This window comes from Parasteatoda tepidariorum, chromosome 9 (assembly GCF_043381705.1).
Source record: "Parasteatoda tepidariorum isolate YZ-2023 chromosome 9, CAS_Ptep_4.0, whole genome shotgun sequence".
In the NCBI taxonomy this organism is placed as follows: Eukaryota; Metazoa; Arthropoda; class Arachnida; order Araneae; family Theridiidae; genus Parasteatoda; species Parasteatoda tepidariorum.
In genome coordinates this window covers 40,804,714-40,830,621 of record NC_092212.1, presented here as the reverse complement: position 1 = coordinate 40,830,621, position 25,908 = coordinate 40,804,714, and the positions used below count along the sequence as shown (strand labels likewise).

Below are 25,908 nucleotides of genomic sequence, written 5' to 3'. Positions count from 1 at the left end.
TGGTCCATACAGCTTATATACTAAGTTTCATCGAAATTTGATAAGTAGAACGGGTACTACTTACCACCGGTTACGGGTTACTGTATAGGATAACTTTAACTATAACCACCACATACTTTTACAGAAAATTCCTTACAGTTCTTGTTACAGACAACCAATATTATGTTAATTTAACATAAAGATATTATCTTTATAAGTAAAATGTTTATATAAGTAAAAGAATCCCTCATGCTCAATGAAATTTGTTTCAATCGTTGCTACTTTTTTTACCCCGACTGATATTGTTCCCGCATTTAATTGCGATATTAAAAAATAGAATTAATATCTCATATAAATTTTTTGTTAAATTTTTGTTTCAGAGATATAGCAATAACAACAACAGTTTATTATACATAAAAAAATATTATTTCCTATAAAAAAATAACGAAATTACTTTTAAAATAAAATTTACTGTCAATGGTTAAAATTTAGTAACTTTCTTTTGCTAGTTTACAAAAGTTTAAATGCATTCAAATTATAAAAGTAACTGGAACATATGTCTACATAGCATATAGTTTAACTGTAACTTCAAGTGACAAGCTTGGATGGCTTTAAATAGAATGTTTCATTGTACCCGTCTTTCCCGATAACATAAAACATTTCAACTGACCATTTATTTTTCTTTTAAAGAAGGTTTCGAGCGGGAGACAAAAGTGCTTTCGAAATTGAATACTTCATCGATCATTGATTCCTTATTCAAGAAATATAGATTTATTCAAAGAATATTTTAGCTATGTTCCTTATATTTTTGCATAAACACGGTGATCTTGATGACATACATCAATGTATGATCATGATGATTATACATTGATGATCTTGAACACCCAAAAACTAGATAAGACGAGATCAATCATTATAGTGAAAGAAATTCATCTTAGCATAATACTGCTAAAACTTTCAATCATCACTGGATCATTTGTAATAGCATTTTATTTGTCTCATGATGTCCCTTTAAGACTATATCACTGGTCTTTTTCATTAACACTTACAGCAGAAACTGGAAAACAACAATCGCACAGGGCCTTGGCGTTGAAAATTCTGTTGAAATTCTACAGAATTAAGAAAAGGAATCAAAAATAATATTACTGAACAGTCAACGCCCGAAAAATAAAAATAAATGTGAAATTGCTATAGATGACTTGTTGAATTGTTACTGACCATAGCAACCAAAAATTTCATTTCGATCTTTACTCCCATTTTTTTTTTTTACCTTATTAGGTTATTTTTGGACTATAGATCATTTTTGTATTATTATTCACTTCTGTTCTTTAGATTAGTTCAGTTGCTAAGAAATAAAATTAATCGAAAACTGAAATTGGTAGTAACCTTAAAAATTATGATTTTAGACGAAGGAGCATTTTGAAACACAATTTTAATATAATTTGTAAATATATCTTGTAAAAATATAAGATGATAAAAAAAATCCTATTTCTAACTTTAATTGAGAAGGAGAGAGAGACTAAATATCATGGTTTCAGTAAAGGTTTTGCTAAAATATAATTGTTTTTGGAGAGAAGGTGTCAATAGGATAACATCTTCTCTCCCAAAAAACTCTGCTCAGGGGGTTTGAGTATTTTAGTTTCTTATGACTCAATCCCACAAAAGAATTTTTAAATAAAATTTCAAATATCTTTTGATTATTCTCCACTATTTAACCGTAAGACATCATTCTTGAGTTATAACCATTTTCTTGTATTGTACTTCTTCTTCTTTCATTTTCCTTTTCTTTCTTTCTTTATTTATTTATTTCATTTTCTTTATTTATTACCTTGCTGTTTAATAGAAAGTTTAGACTTTGTAGAAAATATTGCTATTTTTTAGACATCAGTTCCCGTCATCTAGCTTTCAGATATTATTTATTTTAAATCAAAATAAATTTTGAGAAATCCTAAAGCTTTTTAGATTATCTCCCTTATTGCCTTGACAACCCTTTATTATCAGTAACTTCATCGCAAACTTACTTGTGATAAGGTATCTTTCAATTTGAAACTATTTTTCTTTTTTCAGTACATAGATTGAAAATCAGCTATATTTCCCTTTTATTTTGATATGCTTCATGAATTATTTTTTTGTTTGTTATGATACAAATTTAGTGAATACGAAAATAAAATTAACATGGAAGAAGTTGGCGAACTTAAGAGTCGAAAAATTTCTGAAAATGAATTTTCATATAATTGGCACTTTTGTAAGAGAGGACCATTCTTTTCATGTAGGAGTCCTATTTTCGGTACTTTATGCAGTTCATTCTCAGACTGTTATTTGCTTTTCCGTTTAGACGTCTTTTTCAATAATTGTGTAATTATTTTCTACTTTGATGACTGTTATGTTCCAAGTAAAGTGTCCAGTGTAAGTCTTAAGATCTTCACTTCAAATGGGCAATCTTATCCATTGACATCACTTAGGATTGTGGATGAATGTGGCTTCACATCAAGAACGAAGATATGTGAATTTCACTTAACATATGAATTGTATTCAACTTCAGAAAATTTTCTTTTTACACTCCAGTTAAAACTACCCAAAGCTCTCACAGCCCCAGTTAACGAAGAGTCAAGAAACAAACCTTATGTTGATAATCCGAACGAGTTAATTCAAGATTTAAGATCTATTTATACTTCAGGCGAAATGTGTGATTTAGAAATTCGCATTGGGGAAAACATACTTCGTGCTCACAAGTTCATGTTATGTTCCCGCTCGCCAGTTTTCAAGAAAATGTTGGAACATGACTGCTTAGAATCCTCATCCAATTCTATTACCATCACTGATTGTTCTGAGATTCCGTTTAAAAAGTTTTTGATGTACCTCTACACTGGCGAGATTGAAGATCTATCAATGGACACTGTTGTGCCACTGTATTCGTTAGGTGACAAGTATGATGTACCAGCGTTACAGTACGCTTGTTCTGATATATTGCAAAACAAACTATCAGAATCAGTTGATGACGTGGCTAATATTGTTTGCGATGTCTTGCAATTAGCTGAATTGCATAATGACATAAAATTGAAAGATTTAGCTGTTAGTTTTATTGTGAAACATTTTTCGGTGGTATCTAATACACAAGGTTGGAGATATTTAATGAAAAATGATTTCACATGTAAATTTCTTGCCCTAGTAGTTGCTGCTCGCCAAAAATTGCGAACTTAAATGTTTCAAAATGTGAAAATTAATGAAAAAAAACTATCACTGTTTTGCCTGGTTAATCGTGTAGGGTTTGTTAAATAATATTCTATGTATTTATCGAAATAGTTGCATAAATAATATGATTATGAATTTTGTGGTAGAAATATTATAAATTTCCCAAAATATAACTGTAAATTTCTGAATCAGTATCAATTCAGTTTATAATGTTAAAATGTATTTCACACAATTGCTAAAGAAGTTTATGAATATGAACTTTAAATCATTTTTTTCTTTAAAAGGCTTTAAAATAGACCAAAAACTTTATAATTCAATACATTTTGTACATAAATAATATACAATATACAGTTAGCAAAGGAAGAACTCATTAAATAATTTTTATTCAATTATCTATTTTATATTTTTAAATTTCTGTTGTAAGATCTTTTATTTTCATGAAATCTGAGGAGTACTATATATTTTATGTAAAGTATTTTTTAATAATTGAAAATAAAAGCCTAATTTGATTAATAGGCTTCATTGGGTAGATAGGTTATTTTACTGTTTGTATATAATTATTTCTTTTACAAGAGAAGGGTATAAAAAGTATTTGTTAACTTCAAAAATTTGTTAGTTAAATTCTTTCTAGCTATATTTTCCTAAATGTGTACTGGAAATCAATAGATTGTTTATTATTAATTGTAAGTAAATTTCCTTTTATAACATTTCATTTATTTTCGGGTTCCATTTGGTATTTCATAATTTAAAATCATAGTGTGTTACGTCCGGAACAAATTAGTTAATGAATTTTATAATTATTAAAATAATTATGAGTTTTATTATAGAAATATTATAATATGATTATGAATTTATGATAGAAATATTATGATATGATTATGAAAGATTATGAATTTATGATAGAAATATTAAGCTACGTCCGGAACATCAACTGTTTTTCCGAAACAAATTAGTTTGTGTTTTTCATAATTATTAAAAGTCACAATCTTTAAAATCTAAATGTCTTTGGAAACTTTATGATCTCCAAAATATATATAAAAAAATTTTGGTTTTAAATAATTTATAGAAATATATAAATTAACCGCGGATTGTGCAATTTCGACATTTGTGTAAGTTATGTTAACAACAGTTAGTTATTTTAACAAATCTATTTTAAGAAATTTATACTTTAATATGTCTGTCTGAAAGATATTAATTGTTATGAATAATGACATATTTTTTGATGTCATTAATACAGTTTCTCCGAAATTCGAAAAGTTGTGCTGTGCATTAGTGTTCAAGTAGTAATAGGATGTACGACGTTAATTCTCACAAGCATATTTGAAAAAAAAAAACACACGTAATTTTAAGGTTATTTATTCTATTAAAAAAGTTAATGACCTCAGTAGTTCAAAGTATAATCCACACATTCAAGTTAAGAAAACCATTTTAGAGCCTATAACATGAGTAAATCACAATATAACTCATATTCATGAAGTGTTGAAAGCTGATCTATAGTAAAACTATTCAGCTCAAAAAGAAATTCAAATAATATTCATGATATTTAGTAAACTGCTCTAAAAGTATAACTACTAAGTTTTAAAAAAATCCAATTTGATTTTTATTGTCAGAGGGAAACTTTTTATTTGTGAAATGAGATTTTTTGGAGCAAACAGTTTATTTATTTAACGAATACATAAATTAGTAAAGCTTAGTAATGTATAACATTAATACTCTTGACTGTTTAGATGAATCTACATAAATTCAATAAAGTTTGTTTACTTTTTTAAAATATTAAGAAAGATATATATTAAGAAATATATATTAAGAAAAAAATTAGGAATTTATGTTAATCCAAAAGCATCTATCTAAATTTATTTAATTATTTCTTTTATAAAAGAAGGGTATAAAAAGTATTGTTTGACTGAAAAATTGATTAATAAAATTCTTTCTAGCAATTTGTTCTTAAAATTACTAAGACTGTTTATTATTAAAAGTAAATTTCCTTTTGCAATATTTCATTTATTTTTGGATTCCATTTTGTATTTAATAGATTAAATTCATAAAGTCTTAACTCAGGAATAAATTAGTTGGTGCATTTTATAATTATTGAAAGTCACAATCTTTAAAATGTAAATATTTGAAAGAACTTTATAATCTCCTTAATATGCATTTAAAAAAATTGGTATAATTCGTAGAAATATATAAACAAATTGTCTATTGTCCAGTTTCGACATTTGTGTGAGTTGCGTTAACAGTTACGTTACTATAACAGTCAGTTTTTCTTTTTTTCAGAAATAAAAATCACGGAAGTTAAAAAGTTTCAGAACAAGTTCAGAGGACTCCAAGAGTTATCCATACAACAGATATTACAAGTATTTGAAAATTTCAATTTAAGTTATACTCATTTAAAGTCTACCAATGTTACATCCGTAAAAACGGAATTGCCCACTACTGATTTAGCATTTCAAACAGTTAAGCGTTTCATTTCATTATATATCATGCGAAAGCGTGAGCTTGAATATTTTCACTAACTTGAACTTGAATTTGTATTTCAACTCGCCTCATTCTGAGGGTTTTTATTTCTCATTCGTAAAAAACTTTATTTTCCGAATTTTTTTTTTTTTACGAATTTATTAAACTGCTTTATTATATGCCCTACTTAATATAATAATCTTGCAATTTGAATTCAGTGCCATTGCCAAGACATTGTTCTCTGAAGATATGAAGAATTTTAATATGTCTTACATTGTATACAAATTCTACATACTTAGTATTCATCTATAACTAATTATACCGACTTATAAAGAAAATATTTTGTTCTGGAAATAACATTATTATTTTAAAGCTAGCTCAGAAATGTCTTTCTTGCCTACCTTGATTTTTAAACGATTAATAATGTTTGCTAAAAATATTATGTTTAATAAAATTTATATACAAATACTTAGTATGTAACTTTTGGTATTTGTAGCAAATAAAACAAAATGTAACAGTTTCCTTCATATCAACCCTAATACTGTGTAACCAAGTTTAAGAAGGATTACATTTTCCTGATAAGTACCTTTTTAAAAATGCCCTAAAAAAGTAACGTCGAAGTCACCAGAATATATTAAAATTTGCAGTGTTTCTGGCTCTATTAGAATTTCCAAAAACTCGATAATTTTTACTTACGAAATTTTGATAAAATTAAAAGTAAAATATGGTCTTATAATATGTGATAAAATGTGGTAATTTTATCATGATATCGTAGAGTATAGTATTAAAATCATTTATTCGGTAATAGTTTTCACTAAATTTGTGATAATAAGAAATGTTATTTTGAAAACCAGGTAAACAATTTTCGTATGAACGGAAAATTACCAAAAGAATATCTTAAATACCATATATTTTGGTTTTATTAACCAGAATTACGGGTCTTTTGACCAGAAATGTGTCATCAACATACAAAACGGTAATTTTATTAGAATTATGTTTCTCTGTGTGGGTAAATTTGAGTAATATTATTTCACTCGACCCGAAAATTTTGAACAGCTCATATAATTAACGCGTAGTGCGTAGTAAGTAATACGTAGGTATTCAATTCCACTGAATAGTCCCTAACCTCAACCTCCTTTGATTTTTTATCAACATTTTCATTTCCATTTCTGTGTTTTGGGAGGTTTTCATATTTTACTGCTAATTACCTTTGAAGAATGTGAAAAAAATTCTTTATTTTTTCAGATATATTAAAAATAGTGCAACGATTCATACTTTTTTCTTTGCTATTTCTTTACACTTTAAATAAAAATTATGCAGATTAAAATTAGCTTTAAGTTGGTAATTTAATATTAAACATTAATATGTAATTAATATTGTAATTCAATATTGAATAATTTAGCTTTAATTTAACTTACATTTTCGTAACCGATTTAATTAATGAAAATTTATTTAATATAAACTAAAAGGAAAAGGATGTAAAAAAATGGTCTGACGTAGATTATTATTTTACTATTTGTGCAAAAATAGACATCAAAATAGTATTGTTATACTTTTGTAAGAAAAATGAGAAGAAATTATAAAATACCGTGCACCATAACTCTCATTTTGATTGGATGGTGATCTATTATTTTGTTTTCATTAATTTATTTGTGAATATTAAAATCAAACAATTAAATGCGTATTCGACATTACCCCCCCCTCCCTCTTATAGAGCCGTGGTGGCTCCGAGGGTTCACCTTCCGATGAAGTGAACCTGGTTCGAATCATAGAGATGGCTGGTCGAAACGAATTCCGCACCCAGCTCGCACAGACCACAGTGTTAACATAGAACATCCTAAGTGGTAAACAGATCATGGGTTTAAGTCCCCTTGCCATGAAACTGACCGTGGGAGGTTTTCGTGATTTTCCTCTTCCTTGAAACGCAAATGCGGATAAGTTTCATCAAAAAGTCCTCCACGAAAACAAAATTTCTTCCAAAACTTGATCCATGAATTTCCTCGTCTTCGTGAATGGGTTCATAACGAGTCGTAAGATATTAGTAGTCTTAAATCCAAAATTGGATCGTTTGTTCAGCAACTGTAAAATAAGAAACAAACTGATTAGCAGAGAGAGAAAAAGAAAGATTCAATTTAAACAGTTAAGTGGTTACATGTCAGATATCAGATGAATTGTTACATGAATTTAAGCTACATGTCAGTTGTCAGATGAATAACAGTTGCATGTCAGATGAATTTAATTCACGAAATATTTCAATGGTGGTTGTAAAAGGCTGTCATTTCAAAATTTTAAAAACTGGATACAAACGTTTCTGAGACATCTTGAAAAGTGTTATTGTTTGACTTTTGCAACGTTTGTTATTTATCTAAAATCTTGTCTTTTTTTAAAGTTTAGTGTCAAATTTGAATTCAGTTTAAAGACATTTATTGATCTTTTATTTCAACTTTATTTTTTTAAACGAATCAAAATATAAGCGAAATTAAAAATAACTGTATGCACAAAAGAAAGAATACCAAGGTAAGTTCTTTTAAAAAGTTTCTTAAAAAAAAGATCTCGTAAACCTGTTTAATTTCATAAACTCAACTAAACCTAATTATTCATATTTTTCAATTATTATTATTATTATTATTATTATTATTTTGGTGATACGATTTAATTTTTATCCAAACTTTATTTTTTATATTAATTTTTATTAAAGCTTTTGCTTTATTAAGTACATTTTGGTAATATATATATCTTTTAAAATTTCCCCTGAGGTCATTTATAACAGCTAAACTATTTATTCAGTTATGTACTTTTGATTTTCTAGAACATTCTGAAATAGATTGAAAAGTTACTCTTGATCAATTAACTATGATATTTATCAAAAATTACTACATTAATGCTACATGCTCGTTTTACGGTTGAAATTACCTTTACCACCTTTTAATTTTGCCACTTTTTGATATTAATTTTAAAAACGTTTTTATATTTATATTTGAGGCTTGTCTTATTTTATCAAATTATTTGTTTATGGTGTGAAGGTATCACCAAACAGGAAGTTTAGAGAAAATAAGTCTATATAAAGCTAAAAATTAGAGAAAATGAATTTTCATTCGAATGAAGTTTTTCGATTTGACATTTAATAAGCCATATCACATACTTAAGTGTTGATTTCTAAACAGCAAATGAAATCATGGCAGTTCTTTGGGGATTGTTTGAATGCACGCATGCAGTTAATTTTAAATTCCTTAACGGTTTTTTATTATGGTACTGAAGATTCAGGAGGATGGAAAGCGACTTTTACTACATATTTGGTTAATAAAAATCGGCCCCGTAATGATTTAAATGAAAGGCTGAAACTTTAACCTTCTATGAAAAGCTTTTAAATTAAAAAAATGGGTAATTAAATGATTCATTTTTATTAAACGAGAATACAAAAAAATACACAGTCGTTTTATATTTATTTATACATTTGTTACAATTTTGGCCAAAAAAACAGATTTATTCCTTAAAAATTATTATTTTTAAACAAAACTCATATTTAGGAAACGAAAGGCAAATAACACAAGTTGAAATCTATAAATTTTAAAACAATTGAATAGATTTAATAAATTATTTTTTACTTTATGTACTTTATCCGAAAAATAAAACATTTTCAGTTTAAAGAAAGGATTATTAAAAACTGCTTTCACCAGGAATAGATTCTGCGAGCAATATGCTAAAAGGAGGAACCACTGAAAATGTATACATAGCCTAGTATAGTTTTTCTTTCAGTTTAATACCATATAATGCCAATAATGGCTGATTGATCTGCATCCAGCTCGTACCGACCACAGTCATTATTTAAAATATCCTCAGTGATAGACGGATGAGTTACAATTCTCTTGTCGTCAGGCTATCTGTGGGAAGATATCGTGGTTTTCCTTTCCGTGTAACGCAAATGCTGCTTAGTTCCATCAAACAAGTCTTTCACGAAGCCTAATTTGTTCAAATATTTTTTTTATTTCCAATGGCAAGGCAAAATGTACAAATAGAAAGATGAAATAAATAACGAATACAAATGTACGTAGGATAACAAAGAAAGAAGACCGAAGTCATTGCCTTAAAAGTTCTCTTGCTTCCCAATATCTTGAGGATTCAGTGTGTCCATGAAGGGTCCCACATAGAAGCAGGTGGTCCCTGCCCAATTTCTCTCCAGATTTACAAAGTGGACAAAAAGGCGTGGTGGAAAGGCCTATGTCCACTGAAAGGTAAGTGAGCAGAAAGACAATCGTGGCTGTATATAAGTGGAAGGCCGCAACTGCATCACGTCTTGGCTTGTCGGGAATTAAAGAAGAGCTTACATTTCTCCAACTTTTCACAAAGCTGTGCGAGTCTGAAGGTCTTGCAGTGAGTTGGTTTTACATAAATTTTTAAGGAACAGTTTGATTTTCCAAAAGGAAGTTGCCATATTTGGTTGTTGTAGCAACCAAATATTTGATTCAGGAGATCCGTTGTTACTGGATCAGGTTCAAATTTACAAGACTACGAAGTTGAACATTAATAGTCGTAAAGCAGAATTGTGTTCAATTTGAAATCAAATCTTGACCCATCCTTTGCTGTCAACTATGGTCTTTCATTTGTAGTAATCTGTAAGAATTTTGCAAATTCGTTCTACCTTGTTAGCAAAAACAACAGTAAAGTAGTAATTTTAGCATTAAGTTGACTTTAGCATTAAGTTGGACGCATTTAAATTTGTTTTTCTGTTTCTTTTTTAGAGCAAAATAATGACTTCATTTCGACCAGATAGACATATATAAATTGAAATATAAATAAATAAAAATATTTTGATCACATTCCGATCCATTTTGAAAAGGAATCCACTTAAGATCCGCGTGGTAAATGCTGCAATCTCAAGACTACTAAGCACGCTCTGAATTTACTCACTGATTTTTGGCGAGAAGTTGATATGACAAGCGCCCTTGACAAATGCTATGGTCAGATGAGGCGCACTTTTGTATAGATAAACATTAATAAATTAAAATATAAATGAGAAAAATATTTTCGTACCACTCTTGAGTATTTATAATGAAAACAATGATTATGTATCCATTAATTAAAACGGTGTTTTGATTTTGTTAATATAATAGTAAGGGTTGTATAAAATCATAATTTTAAAAAATTACCACGCTAATGGTACATAGAAGAAATTGCTTTCTCCATCTTTTCATGTTGCCACTTTTTAATATTAATTTGTTTTGCTAATTTAAAATTATTTAGATTTTGTGTATAACAGTCAGGGTTGTAAAAAAATTATAATTTTAAAACACATCAGAAAATTAGAGAAAAAATTCCTGAATTCGAATTTTGAAAAGAATTAGTGAGATTAACATAACTAATGAACAATGAGCAATTCAGTCATAGAAATGATACATTTATTGTTACATTTAGATATTTTAAAGAGAAAAAATTTTACATTAAGTATATTAACTTATTAAATTCTTTACATTTTAAAATTGAGAATCATCTTCTGAGAGAAAAGTGGTAGTTTTTCCTCCATGATAGCCTACAGTGAATTACATGGAATTATATTTTCTTGTGAATTAAACGTCAGTAAATTTTTTATATATTTTTATCCTATTTTATTCATTGAATTGTTTCTTATTGAACACAGTATCCGACTTTTAAATTTTAGGATTGGAAAGACTCTTAATTTTTCTCAAGGTTCAAGTTTTTAAAATGTTTACAACCTTAAAACTAAAAATTAGGTAACTAGATTCAATAGATTTCAAAAATATAATGTTGGGTATTTTCATTGCATTACCTGCCGTGCAAAAAAAAAGCCTTTACTCTTCAGTTTTAATATTTTGTTAATTTTAAATTTGTTTGAGAAAAACTAAATAACTTTTCAAAACGTTAAACTTTTATCAAAAAAGGTAATCGGAACATCATTCAAAATTGGAGTTCACAGAAAATATTTAAAAGTAAAAAGTTCTGTCCTTGAAAGCTCTATTATAATAAAGCTTATTATATGTCCTTACAGAACATTTCCTCCGAGTAAAGAATACAGATTACCAATTTTTATTTTAATAATTTTTATCTGTGAATATGACCTCTATTTGACCTTAACTCTTCTGACTTGATTATGATGGATCGGTGAAAGCATACAGAGTAAACGTATGTAATTAATTGGTGTAGTAGTGTCTGCTGAAAATTAGTGAAATAGAAGATTTTGCATAGGTGGATGGAACTGGACTTAATTCATCATTAAATAATTATACCTTTCAAGACTTTGTCACATCAATGAGCAATGAATCAACTTCAATATTTCGTTAATAATACCATTTTTATTTTCATTAATTATAATTTAGCGTGCCTGCATCTTTTCGGAAAAGGTTGGGTTTCAATAAGTCTAAAAAATGTTATAATTCTAAAAGAATAATACTGTAACGCATTATCCTAACCTCCACTCAAAGGTTTTTGCACTTAAAACTATATTAAATTGTATATTAAGTGTGACAAGGGCCAGCATCTTATCGAGAAAGGTTGGGTTTCAATAAGTCTAAAAAAAGTTGGAATTCTAAAAGAATAATACTGCAACACATTATCCTAACCCTCACTCAAAGGTTTTGCACTTAAAACTGCATTAAATAGTATAATTGAGTGTGACAAGGGCCAGCATGTTATCGAGAAAGGTTGGGTTTCAGTAAATCTAAGAAAAAGTTTAGAATTCTAAAACAATTAATACTTTAACACTGTATTCTAACCTCCACTCAAAGATTTTTGCACTTAAACAATATAAATAGACATAAAATAGTATATTAAAGTTTTTTGATTATTTGTATGTACGTTACATTTCATAATATTGCAAGAAGTTATAGTGCTTTGCTGTGCTACCTTCTGCAAACAATTTCGCTTGAATACTATTCAGAATTACGGTACTCTTTTTCTTTACAACAGAACTTAACATTTTGCAGAACTTAAAATGAATGTCATGACGAAGAATTTACACTGAAATTAGATAGATTTTTTTTGTTGTTCTAACGTAGAATCTCTGTATTATTTTTTTTTACGAAGAAAGTTTTACTGAGGCAAAAGACAGAATTCCCCCAGCGTATGAAGTGGTTCCATAATTACAACACTATACTTTTCCTAGGCTGTAATTTATTTTCCTGCTTTTCCTTTTGCACAAATAAAAATGGTCATTCAAAAAAAAATTTTTTTACTTGAAATCAACTTTATGTGGCTTGAACGTCACACAATGAATTTTCATTATTACTTACATGACAATAACTGTTCTTTGTGCAGTTACTTTCTTGTACTGGGTCATAACAAATACTTTCTTGAGCATAATCATAGCAAATATAACATCTACGTGTTCATGGTTTCTTTTAGACGCAATAACGAAATTATAATTCAATAGAAACTCAACTAAGCTACTTCGGTAATCGAATATAAAATATCACATAATTTCACTAAAACTGCTGCGCGTGGCATCTTTTGAGCACAGTGGTTCCTAATTTCTATTCCACAATTCATCTTCCTAATGTTTGCTGTTCTGCAAAATAAAAAAACAGACATAAAACTTCTAAAATGAAAGTTTTTCTTTTGAGGTGCAAAATTACCCCTTTTGGCTGTTTATGTATTTCCATAATAATTCATTTTTTGATCAACAGAAAGGTATGAAATTTTAGTATAGTATATTTAGATAATTTGGGAAAAATAAAAAAATATGAGCTTCGAAGCTCACGTGTATCTTCAAAAATAAGAAAGAAATTGCAAAAACGGAGTCCTAACGGAGCTTCTAGTGTTAAATGAGATAAGATTTTGTTCAAAATTGCTGTTATATGCATATTTTTCACTCTCCTTTGTTTAAATTAATTAGGTGCTCGCATTAGTTGTTAAAATAAATTTAACTTCCTCTACTTTAACTTACGAAGAATAATATTAACTCACTTTCCTTATTTGTTTAGTAACTAAATAATTTTTGGAATATTTTATTTTAGTTTATTCGTTTAAATATGCTCCATTGCAATTTAACCCGACATCAAATCTTAGCGTCGTAAGTATTAAGAAATTTTAAAATCAGCTAATAACTTCGCAAATTTTTTTTAACTTGTCTCATTAAAATGAGACAAGTTTTATAAATTAAAAATTTTAAAATAAATTAAAACACGTTTATATGGCTAAAATAAAACTAAAAAGAATCCAAAATATTTATAAAAAACTAAGTGGGTTACTTTGGCACATTTTTTTGAAGTTTTCTTTTCTTTTTTTTGGGGGGGGGGATGTTTTGTTTAAATTGCAATGTAAAACTCTACTGAGTACTTTTCAATGGACATCTGAACTAATCTTTTTCTAATCCAGTAATTTGAAACTTTACACTAAATGGCAAAGCAAAAATTTAAAAAGAAAATTGTTTCTGTGTCACAAAGTTACAACCTTAGGTGGGTTAACCTTTGGGCATCCAATTTATCACCTTAAAATCGACTAAAACATTATTCTAGCACATAGTAAATCCTCTTTATACCAAAACAAGTAAAATTATCTCTAAAAAATTTCAACATGTAGTTTTAAAAAATTTGGGGGGGGGGAGGAATTAGAAATATCCAAAATAAAAATTTTATTTTATTGTATAATTCGGTTAATTATTACTTTTATTATTATTAACTCTATCAATGATATGAACTTTATCATTATTAATAATATTATTAATATGTTGATACTTTTTATAATTAAACTTTAATATCAACATCAAAAAACTTTATTTGGTATCTATTTTTATTTGATTTCGATTGTATGGGACAAAATCAGGTGGTTCGACGATTTCTATTTAGCCTTAACGAAAACCACGGTGCTCGCCACTCTCATTGATATCTGAAAGCATCCTACTTACGTATCTGCTGAAATTTTTAATAACAGCATAATACTACATTATGAATTATTTCTATTTGTTTCATTATTAGATCAGGCTACTTTATTTATTTTAACCCCCTTCCACTTGCATTGTGACGTCAAAACAAACATTTTGCACATAATTTTGTCTTCACAGCCATGATTAATGCACTCATTATTGATCAACAAATAAGCGAAGACTGGGAGTAAATCTCCCCCTAAGGGAGAAATTTTGGTTATCATGACATATAAAATAAGCTGAAAGACATTATAGTTTTCAACGACAAATAAAATACGATTAATTTGCAAAGAATGTTAATGTTAACTTAGCTTGTCGATACCGTAAATGTATAATGCAGAAGCGATTGTACAAAGTTCATCACAGATAGCAAAAGAAACATAATCAAATGACAATATTTGTCGATAAAATAGTATAAGTTATCACGGAAATGGCAACCGTCTTAACTTTTGAGTACTATCCCTGAGACTGAAAAAAAAATCATCTTAATTTTTATTGTTATCTTTATGGAGGTGATTGTTAGATCAAAAGTTACTCATGAGGTTTTTTTTTTCTTTCAACTTTTTTTATACTTATTGTGTATCTGACAAATTAAAATATTTTTTAAATTGATGTCAAGAACAAAGACTTCTTAACTCGCTAAATAAAATTTTTTATATTTTGCATAGGAGGATAGAAAGTAAAATCAGATATTTTCAAGGATTTAAATAATCGCCTTGAATCTGCCTATTTTGCGTCACTCGTTTTCATTTGAAACGCTTCTGGCTGTTTAATAGAAGCATAAAAGGAGTTAATAATCTCATAAATATTCAAAATATTCGATAGTTTCGAACAAACAGAACTGCTATATCAAGCACATCATTCCTCATTATTTTCCTATTACATATGCTAGAAAGAAAAAGATTTTAATCCTCCTGCATTCCCAATCCATCCAGCCTCTGTTCCATTTCAGTCTCATTTCGAAAACAAAAATTTCCTACGAGAGAAATGATCTTTGGCACGAACCTCTGACCCAAAGAACGATCTTCAAGAGTGCGCTATGCTGTTCCACCGGTTACACATGGTTTTCTCTAGTCGTAGAGAACGCAGCGAATTAGAAATCGAGGCCAAGCAAAATATAATGCTCCTACTTGGCGGGAATCTTTCTTCTCCTATAATCCTATTTTGTTATTTTTTGAGCCAGATTGTTGCCTTACCTGGGTTGTTTTTTGTTTAATAAACTTTCATGTTAAAATCACGAGACTCTGTGGCCTGTTTTCAGACAAAAAGAACTCAACAATTATTATGGTGGCAAGGTCTGAATTACCCTTTGTTATCGAAGGGACTCTTTTTTAAAATAAAAAGTGTAAATGATTTTATAAAATTGCTGAATGTTTACTTCGAAATAACAAAAATACCACATCTATAGGAAAATTAATTTTACAGATTTATATGAAAGTGTAAAATTTTTTGAAACATCATTACCTTAAATAAATTTCAGTTACACTTGCTATTGCATAAGAGTAATGAATCTCTTCACGGCAAAAAAAAGTTGGTAAAATTACCATAATATCTGGTTGCGACATTTCCGGTAAAAATAAATAAATAACAAAACATAATTTTGGTATTAAAAACCAAAATATACCATTCATTAGGTAATTTTTTCATTCATAAGTAATGTTTTACTAGGTATTCCGGTTTTCAAAATTATAGTTCTTACAGCCACACATTTATTTAAAAATACAAAGCTGAAAAGCAAATTTACCCAAATAAATGGTTTTTATGGCATACTTTAAGATTTAATGATAAAATTACTAAATTTTACCACTTTTACCAAATTTTATCACATATTATCGAACCATATTTTATTGTTAATTTTAGCAAACTCATTACCAAAAAGTTTCGGTAAATATTACCGATTATACTTTTTCTTCAGCACATAATTAATTTTTACTTGTAAAAAATAATACTTTATAAATGCTATGATTATAATAATTTTTCATCAAAAATAACTAAAGTTTTATATTTCCAAATGTATTATTTGCCAAATAATTTAAAAAGTATAATTTGCCAAATAATTTAAAAAGTATAATTTGCCAAATAATTATGACTTTTAGATATTTTCAGATAATTCAAAAATGAAAGTCATAAAAATTATTGGTCCTATAAAATAAAACTCAAGAAATATCATGATAATGAATTCTTACTTGCATAAAATAATAAAAAAAAAGTAACAAAAACTGTCATTAATGTAATATTACATATTAGAAATACATTACTGCAATCTTCAGAACTCAATTTTTGTAAATAAAAAAGTAGGGTAAACCAACCAGTGAAGGAACACTACCCAGTGAAGGAACATTTCACGTATATTGATTAAAAATAAGAATTTGAAAGTTTTTCTTTAGGTTGATTGGTAACAATAGCTTACTGCCAAACAATAGGTCATCTAGCAATGTTTTGGATTACCTGGTCAAATAGACTTTTCTGGAAAAAATTTTAAATATGTTATTATCTCTGCAACACCTTGTTTTTTTGAAAAAATTATAAGGTGAGTGTTTGTATTTATATGTTTGAAAGGGAATTTACTGCATGTTATAGTTTATTTTTCTTACTGTGAAAAAGAGAATTCAAAATATAGTTATTGAAGTTACGTTTTATTTTTTTTANAATTTAAATTAAAGCTATGTGAAATGTCTAATAATTATAAAACAATTCCATAATTACGGACATATCGTTTGAAAATTTAAGGTTCATAAAAATGAACTTTTCAACAAAAAAAATAATAATGATAATTATATAACACTACTGATTTCAAAACAAACAGTTATATTATACGATTTTAAGATAAACATTCATTAAAAAAACATTGAACATAGTACGTTATTAATTAAAAAATCATATTAAAATCAGTTTCTGGCCAGATCTATGCAATTTTAAAGGCATTAAGTTTGTATTCTTTGACAAGTAGTAACTACAAGTGCGAGAATTTCAGAAACCAATTCAGAATTGCTTTTCATCAACTCCTTCCAGCTTTGTTTATTGGATACCGTTGGAAAATTGTTAACTATAAAACTCGTGACTGAATTTTTCAATTTCGAATCTATCAATTCAGACAGTTTTAAAACATCACAAGCGATGTCAGAAACTTCTTCAACTGGCTTAGAAGCGAATTTATCTTGCAATATATTCGAACAAAATTATCTTAGAACAGGTACATCATATTTAATACTTAACGAATAAAATGACATCACATTATTCAATGATACATCTTCTAACTTCCCAGTGTAAAGGTAGAGTAGAAATTTTTCAAATGAATGAACAGAACAGTCAGTGATAGTGATAGAGTTGGAAGAGGACTCTACACAATTATTTTCTATCATCTTCTTTAATAAGGGTGAGCGAGCACCAAGTATCGACTTGTGAGCGTGAAGTATGCTATCTCCAATTATAATTTCGAGATCACTCATGGCGCCAGAAGTGTAAAGATCTCGTAAATTCTCTATTAGTTCCTCTGAATATTCAATATGTTGCGCAAATTTTGGTTCTCTTTCAAAAGTACTAGAAGATAGGGACACTTTTTCTTTTGAATCTCCACCATCTTCTACTAATGCTTTTTTTTTTGGCTGGATCGTAAGAAGAACCGCTTTTTTCACCGATATCTTGAAAGTTGATGTTCGAAAATGAAGTTGTGGCATTCAAATCTTTGCATAGCTTTAAATTAAGTTTAAAGATAAAATAAGGATTAAAAACATGCTGGGAGGGATCCATTGCGAAGATCTTTACAGATGGTTTAACATCATGGCTCTCGATAGAGTAAATTCCTTTCGGCTTAGGACGTATTCCATGCTCAAGACTAGCGCTGAAAGTAAATTTCGTTTCACTTTGGTCTTTAGAACTAATCAGAAAGAACCTGCTTATTTGTTGCAGTCCAATTTGGGTTTTGATTTCTAAATGGCAATCAGAAAATTCCTCGCATATTGATCCAAATTTAGGACTCTGATATGAATAACCGCTTAAAAATTCTGGAATGCACCACCAGTATGAAAACTCATTTTCTGAAATTTTTTGACTCATAATTGTACCAGTCAACTCCATGATTTTTTATGATTTCTCAAACAATCGCTTTAATTTCAATCGCTTTAAAAGAATTACTTTCATATACTACTACAAAATGAAACAAAAAAATCTCTGTTGTTTCAGATGATTGAGCAAACAAAAAGCCTAAATTAAAAATTACATCCAACAAAGCAAAAAGCCTATATCGCAAGTCAGTGTTTCATTTTGATAAGATAATAATGAAATAGAATATAACCACTTCGTTAATGATAAGTACTCATCTTTTGTTCTGACATCTCAGTTAGTTTTAAACTACAGTAACATATAAAGATATCGATTATCCGATAATTGACAAATTTAAGCGTTAAGCCACCACCCAGATAAAAACCATTGTTCTCTTAATGTAATATTTTAGCCATTGTTTCTTCAACGATATCTATGATATTTATTTAAAAAAAATTATTATATCGTTGCTATAACAATTCTGTCACTAGAAATCATTACAGTCCCTAAAGTGAAACTTATTTATGCTGAAGTTAAAAATTCATTTATTAACAAATTGTAATATCCTCACAATCCATCTAGATGGAAATAGCTTCTTACTTCATTAAATAAATTAAATTATTATGCAATATTTATGCCTTTTTCATAGACATCCAAAGAGGAAATGTTTAATCATCATTATTAAAGTCTTTGCCTTTCCTTCATTAAGCGAAGCCTACAAATACCTTACGCAGCTAATATTATTTGAAATATATGGGTAATTTAAACCAAGCGATTTTATATTTTTTATCTATGTTTTGAAAAAATATAATGATGGGAACTTATTATTGCTGGACCTTATTGGAACCATAGTATGGCTTAAAATAAAAGTGTATCGCAGCTGCGTTGATACGCAAATTAATAAGTAGATGATGATATCATTTATTCAAGCTTCATTATCCGGAAGTTTCTAAAGTGGTTACTCAAATTAGGGATCTGATAAAATATTTAGATTTAATACATTACTTTTTGTTGTTATTTGCCATTTTTTGAACCGCGTTTTTTATTTATTAAAATATGTTTCGTGTTTTATCGTGTTATCAGGCTTAAACTATGCAGCAAATTATTTAAAAATTTAAATTCAATTTGTCTATTTATCAGTTTATTGATTTAGAGTGAATCAACACTAATTGCAAACGGTTCCTTCATGTCAATTGGGCTAGTTAACTCCACTATACCAGTATTAAATTTGATAAAACTTGGCTTGATCTGTCAGGCTAAATAGTTGCAAAGTTTTAAATCAGCTGGGTACTACAGTCTTCACAGTTAGAGGTGGTTTCATAGTTAGTCAGACAGTGACTTTATAGTTAGAGGTTGCCATTTTCGAATTTTTCTATTCATTTCATTTTAGTTCAATTTTCATTCCATTCTGTTTATAGGTAATGGCACACATCAAGTCACCTGGACGTTATAAAAATCTGTTGAATGACTTATAAAAAAAATGGTAATGAAAACATCAAAATCAAATCAAGATTTGATTCCGGTAATAAGACTCAGATTAGCGGAAGAAATTTGAAAGTACTCTTTCAGTTTCATTGCAATTTCTTCCGATAATCAAATAAAATGTCATCATAATATCCTGACATCAAAAAAATGTCAGGATAAAATGTCATCAAAGTATATTTAATACCATCTTCTATTTCACCAGAGTAATGGTACTCTAGAAATTTATCTAATGAAGGACTAGGACAATGATAATTCTAAGCAAACATGTTTCATCATCGCTTTGAAAATGGAAGAGCGAGCACAAAGTATCAACTTGTGGGCTCGAAGTATGCTATCACAGGTTCGGATATCTAGATCACAATTGTAACCAGAATTTTGCATAATTTTGCATGCGTTGCAGGGCTCTGAAATCTTGACTGAAATCTTTCGGATATTAAGTTGTGCTTTTTTTGCCTTGTCGTGTTTAAGAATCTTTGGGCTGAAAAAGTTAGAAGGGGCTTTTATGTTTCTTCCATATTAAAAGCATAAGGAAATATTTCATTCTGGCTTAATTCTTCTACTCATCCGTGGTATTTAGTTCTTTATTATACGGATGTTGCTGTTCTGAGACTATTTGAACTGATGAAGATTGGTGGAATTCGTTTTAATTTTCTACATGAAATTCACTGTAAGTTCTGTTAAAATCCTTATAAAACGATTTTAAAAATTTATTACTTGTTGTGTTTTTTGGTACTGTGTTGATCATATCGAATTTAGTTTTGCTTTCCGTTTTGAAAACATGGAGAGATATACCGTTATCCGAAATTGGGGGTGTTGGTGTCACAATACACCACTCATACGAAAATCCTTCGTCTTCGGGAAAACATTTGCCCGAAATTGTACCACTTTATGCTTTTCATTTTCTTCATTGATCCTTTCAAGTCATATACAGTTATATACTATAAAAGAAATTTTAAAAAATGCCTTTATATTTCTCAGTCGAATAAATGAAAAGTAAGCTCTACTCAAGAACTACAATTACAATTCTGTATCGCATAATGTGAAAACTTGCCGATAAATACATGATGAAGTAAAATGAATGGTCTATTGAACTGTTTGAATGGTCTATTTACAAAAAATGGAAGGAAAAAAAACATAAAACTAAATTCATCGTTTCATTCTAATATACTTTTTCCACTCATAAAAATCCACACAACAGTCATTCAGTCATGCATAGCGATAGCCTATTTAAAAACAATATAATTTTAACTGTTAAAAAAAGAAAAAAAATTTCAGTGACTTTTCTAAAATTTAATAGATTTATATACATTATGAAATATAATAAATTTATATAAATGTAGTAGTTCTAATGGACTATCATCCATCAACCTCGAAACCATCCACTTCCAAGTTAAACGGTGCCAGACTGTCTACAAGGGAAAAGTCCCGGAATCCATGGTGCCGGAGTATCTGAACCGGAAAAGTTCCGGAATATTTATTTGACTTAATTCTTTTCTTTAGAACTATCTAATTTTAGACGCCGGTCTTTGTTCTGCAACACTGCGTGTAGGTAGCACTCCGCTGTTATACTTATTTTCCTTCTTTATTAAATTTAAGTTAAATTAATTATTGTCTTTTTTCCTCCCCTTGCCCTACAAATCACTACATAAATTTATATGCATATACATAATTCCAAACATTTTTCCGAATTTTAAACAGGAAAAATTATTTTTTTCTCTTTCTTTTTCGTAATTAATGGACATGAAGGTTTTAAAAGATATGGCAGATCACACAGAAACCGAAAATTATTTAGTAACTAATAAAAGTAAGTTTATTTATTTTTAAACAAATGAGCGTCCAATGACGCTGAGGGTATTTAATTGATAATTCAAAACACAGAGTTCATAATCAGCTCTCAAAAGGTAAACTTTATTAATTAGACAAAAGAAAGTAAACAAATTTGATGAATATTTCATGAATAATAAATCATATCACGGATTATTGATTGTGTAAAATAATTTAATTATCTTATCAAAAGCTGATAAACATTATTCAGCTTTTGCATTCATTAGGAGCTTAATAGCTTTTATCAAACAAAATCAATATAGTGTGAATTAATAGTTTAAATATTACGCAATCATTTACAAAATTATTAATTAATTAATTTCAAATAAAAAGTAAGTTATTAATATCAGAAAAAAAAATTATAAATTAATCAATTTGTTCGATTTTTGCTTCAAGTACTGACTATATGAACAGGTGATTGATTGCTGCAAATTTTATTTAAATTAAAATTTTGAGTATACATTTGGTTTAATTTTGTAGTTGTGAAGAGGAGCATCTGTAAGGCATCTGAAAAACCATATTGTTTTATGCTTATCTAACCTTAGTAAGTGTGAGTATTAACGTTAACTCGAAAAAGGAGCCTTTATCATTTTATTTTATGCTATAATTTACGTTGTGTTTTACCCTTCTCTAATCTTAGTCTGTGATGAATTAACATTAAAGAAGCTGAACTCATAAACCATATTGTCTTATAATGTAGTTAACATTATGTTTAACTTTTCTCTATTCCTAGTTTGTTGTTAATCTCTATGAGAAGAACCTATGTCAGGCATATCATAAGACCATATTGCTTATAGCTGAAAAATAACACTTCTCTAAACTTAACAAACAATTAGCACTAGAAAAGAGCATATGTAAGACCTCTCATAAAATCATACTGTTTCATAAATAATCATACTGTTTCAATTTACGTTGTGTTTTGTCCTTCTCTAATATTAGTCTATGATGCATTAACATGAAAGAAGCCGAAATAAAGCATCGCGTATAACCATATTGTCTTATAATGTAGTTTACGTTATGTTTAACACTTCTCTAACATTAGCTTGTGATTAATCTCTGTGAGAGGAGTCTATGTAAGGCATATCATAAGACCATATTGTGTATCGCTGTAAATTGCACTTTTCCAAACTTAGCAACCAATTAGCACTAGAAAAGAGCATATGTAAGACCTCTCATAAAATCATACTGTTTCATAAATAATCATATTTTTTCAATTTACATTGTGTTTTGCCCTTCTCTAATCTTATTCTATGATGCATTAACATGAGAGAAGCCGAGATAAAGCATCGCATAAAGCCATATTGTCTTATAATGTAGTTAAAGTTATGTTTAACACTTCTCTAACATTAGTTTGTGATTAATCTCTATGAGAGGAGCCTATGTCAAACATATTATAAGGCCATATTGTTTATCGCTGTAAATTATACTTCTCTAAACTTAGCAAAGAAATAGCACTAGAAAAGCACGGAAATAGCACTCTCATGAAATCATACTGCTTCATATAGAATCATACTGTTTCGACTTAAGTTGTGTCTTACACTTCTCAGTCTCAGCTTGTGAAGAATCAACAGGAGAGGATTAATGTATGATAAATCCTAAAACCATATTGTTTTAAGCTGTTAATTATGCTTCTTTGACTTTATTGAAGAATTAATAAAGGAAAGGAATATATGTAAGGCATCGCATATATTTATTTCGTTTTGTGCCGTGTATATGAAAAGCATGAGTGTAAAATTAAAACTAAAGCCTTTGTGTATACGATCGTCTGCACGTTTATACAGATTTATATATTTATTATTTTTGATAAGCGCTGTACCTTCATTGTCTAACAGTTGTGGGAAGAAGTGCTTTTTGAAAAATATTATAGTGTGTATAATCAATGTTTTAGCAATCTTATTTGTTGTTATGAATACCCTAGGAATTAATAACGCGGGAAGTAGTAATGAAAATGTTCGAAATCTAGCATATATACTCGGCATGATGCTGTTTCGAGGGGCTCTTATGATAAAATTCAACAAACTAGAAGAGATTGCGAAATGCATGGTTAAATTCAAAATCGGACGCACACTGGGGCGAAGTATGTACCTGTGGATGCTTCTGAGCTCATTAGTAAATTGCTTTTCTTTTGTGAAGCATCTTTACACAGAATCAAATTGCAAAACCTTTTTCACGGTTGCATATTCATTTAAAAAGCCAGCAATTCAATTTTTGGTGGAACTTCTTCTAAATCTGTACATCAGATTGGGTCTCTTACTACCTCTAACAGCTTTTACTGCATTTTTCGCTATTGTCTGTCACCAATTAAGATCTCAGCTATTGACATTCAATGGAATTCTAGTCAATAATAATTACTTAAATTACGAGAAAATGGTGAAGAAGTACGATGAAATATATATTTTGGCGGAAACAATTGACAATCATCTATCTTTTTTGGTATTTATTTTCTTTGTGTACCAATCATCTGGAATCTATTTCGTGGTATCAATGTGGTTGCACCATAGTGCAACAGATTCGATTTCGTTGATTTTTCGCATACTCGTAACTGTGAATTCGGGATGCCTGTTCTGGATTCTCACCATATCTGCATCATTGGTTTCAGAAGCTGCAGCAGAGATCACTCGAAATACCCGGTTGTTGAAAGGAGATGAAAACTCGTATTTGTCTTTGAGAAGATTTCAGAAATGCACCAAAAGAGAAATAAATCTGACTGTTTGGAAAATAGGACCTATAAAAAGAAGCTTGATTCTGGGTTCCTTAGGAGCCATTTTTACTTATGTCATTTTAATTGACAACTTAAAACTCTTTTAATTCGATGTGACTTAAAACTCCTTGAATTTGATCATGAATTATAAGTTTTTTACACACTTACTTAACGAAGAAAACATTGCCTAACATTAAGATTTAACACTCTAACACTTAACACCACCCAACTGGCGGCCCGCGAAGCCTTTTTTTTTGTGGCCCATGAACTAAAAAATATTAGTTGTCATTTTTTTGCGGACAATATTCGTAAAAAATCTATATGGGTTTAAAATACTTTTCTCGTTAATAAAAGCATAATTTCTTCGTTTCTGTGAAATTTAACATACCAACGGTACAAAAAAAAATTCTCAGGTTTTGTATCCAAGAAAATATTTATTCAAATACAAAAATAATCGTGTATGTTGCTCTTTTTTATTTCATTTTTTTGTATTTTGTGAAGATAATTCAGCATGTGCGTATCAGAATTTTTCTCGAAGAAATTCTCCGATTTAACTCTTTGAAACGACTCATTTTGGACGAAATTATTTACGCACACATTTGCAAATTTTAAATTTAAAATATAAATATCTATTCTCTGGTGGTTGCAGCAGACAAACCTCAATTTTCCCATTGAATATTTTGTATGCTACAATGCAATGTTTTAATACCAATCTTTTTAAAGTTTTATATCTTAACAAATAGATATCTGTGGCGCATTAATTGTTTAATACATGGGTGCACATTAAAGTTATTGTAGTCCGAATTTTTATTATTTATTTAATATTTTTTTAAATATTATTAATAACAATTAAATATTTTTAAAAATCTACTTCTTATTTTAATTTGTAATCCAATACTTCTGTTTTGTACAGCTTTGTAAAAATCTGACAGTAATATCTAATGTTCCTTCAAACATAAAATAGTCCTACATAAAATTTTGATGAAGTTGCGGCCCACCATTTGATTTGTGTTTTTAATTGTGGCCCCCGGCCTCATGTAAGTTGGAAACCCCTGCTCTAACATAAGGTTTCTTTGGTGTCATGTCTATGTAGTTATTTTAGTAATTAAAGTTTATTTAAATTGATGTTTTCGAAAGCGTTATTAAAAAGTATTTTAATGGAAAAGGTATTTTAATGATTCAAAATTTATTCATTATTCAAAAGTATGCATTATTCAAAAGTATTTAAATGAATACTTGCAGATCCTTCTGAAATAGTACCCATAAAAATAAATACTTTAACGTCAACTTTTTTGTTGGATGCCATTTTAACTTGTCAATCTAAATCTTATTTATAAAATCAAAACATTTAAAACTC

At 28.6% G+C, this 25,908-nt stretch overlaps 1 protein-coding gene across 1 annotated transcript; it reads left to right on the top strand.

The window, feature by feature from the left end:
* Window positions 1-2,154: 2,154 nt before the first annotated feature.
* LOC107452811 (TD and POZ domain-containing protein 2) lies at window positions 2,155-3,180 on the top strand. Its single transcript, XM_043054496.1, has one exon. The coding sequence runs from the start codon at window positions 2,155-2,157 to the stop codon at window positions 3,178-3,180; it is 1,026 nt and encodes a 341-aa protein (XP_042910430.1).
* The last annotated feature ends 22,728 nt before the right edge of the window (window positions 3,181-25,908 follow it).

Bases quoted from the DNA above. Each gene is read 5' to 3' on its own strand.
- LOC107452811 (XM_043054496.1), top strand. From the start codon at position 2,155: ATGGAAGAAGTTGGCGAACTTAAGAGTCGAAAAATTTCTGAAAATGAA.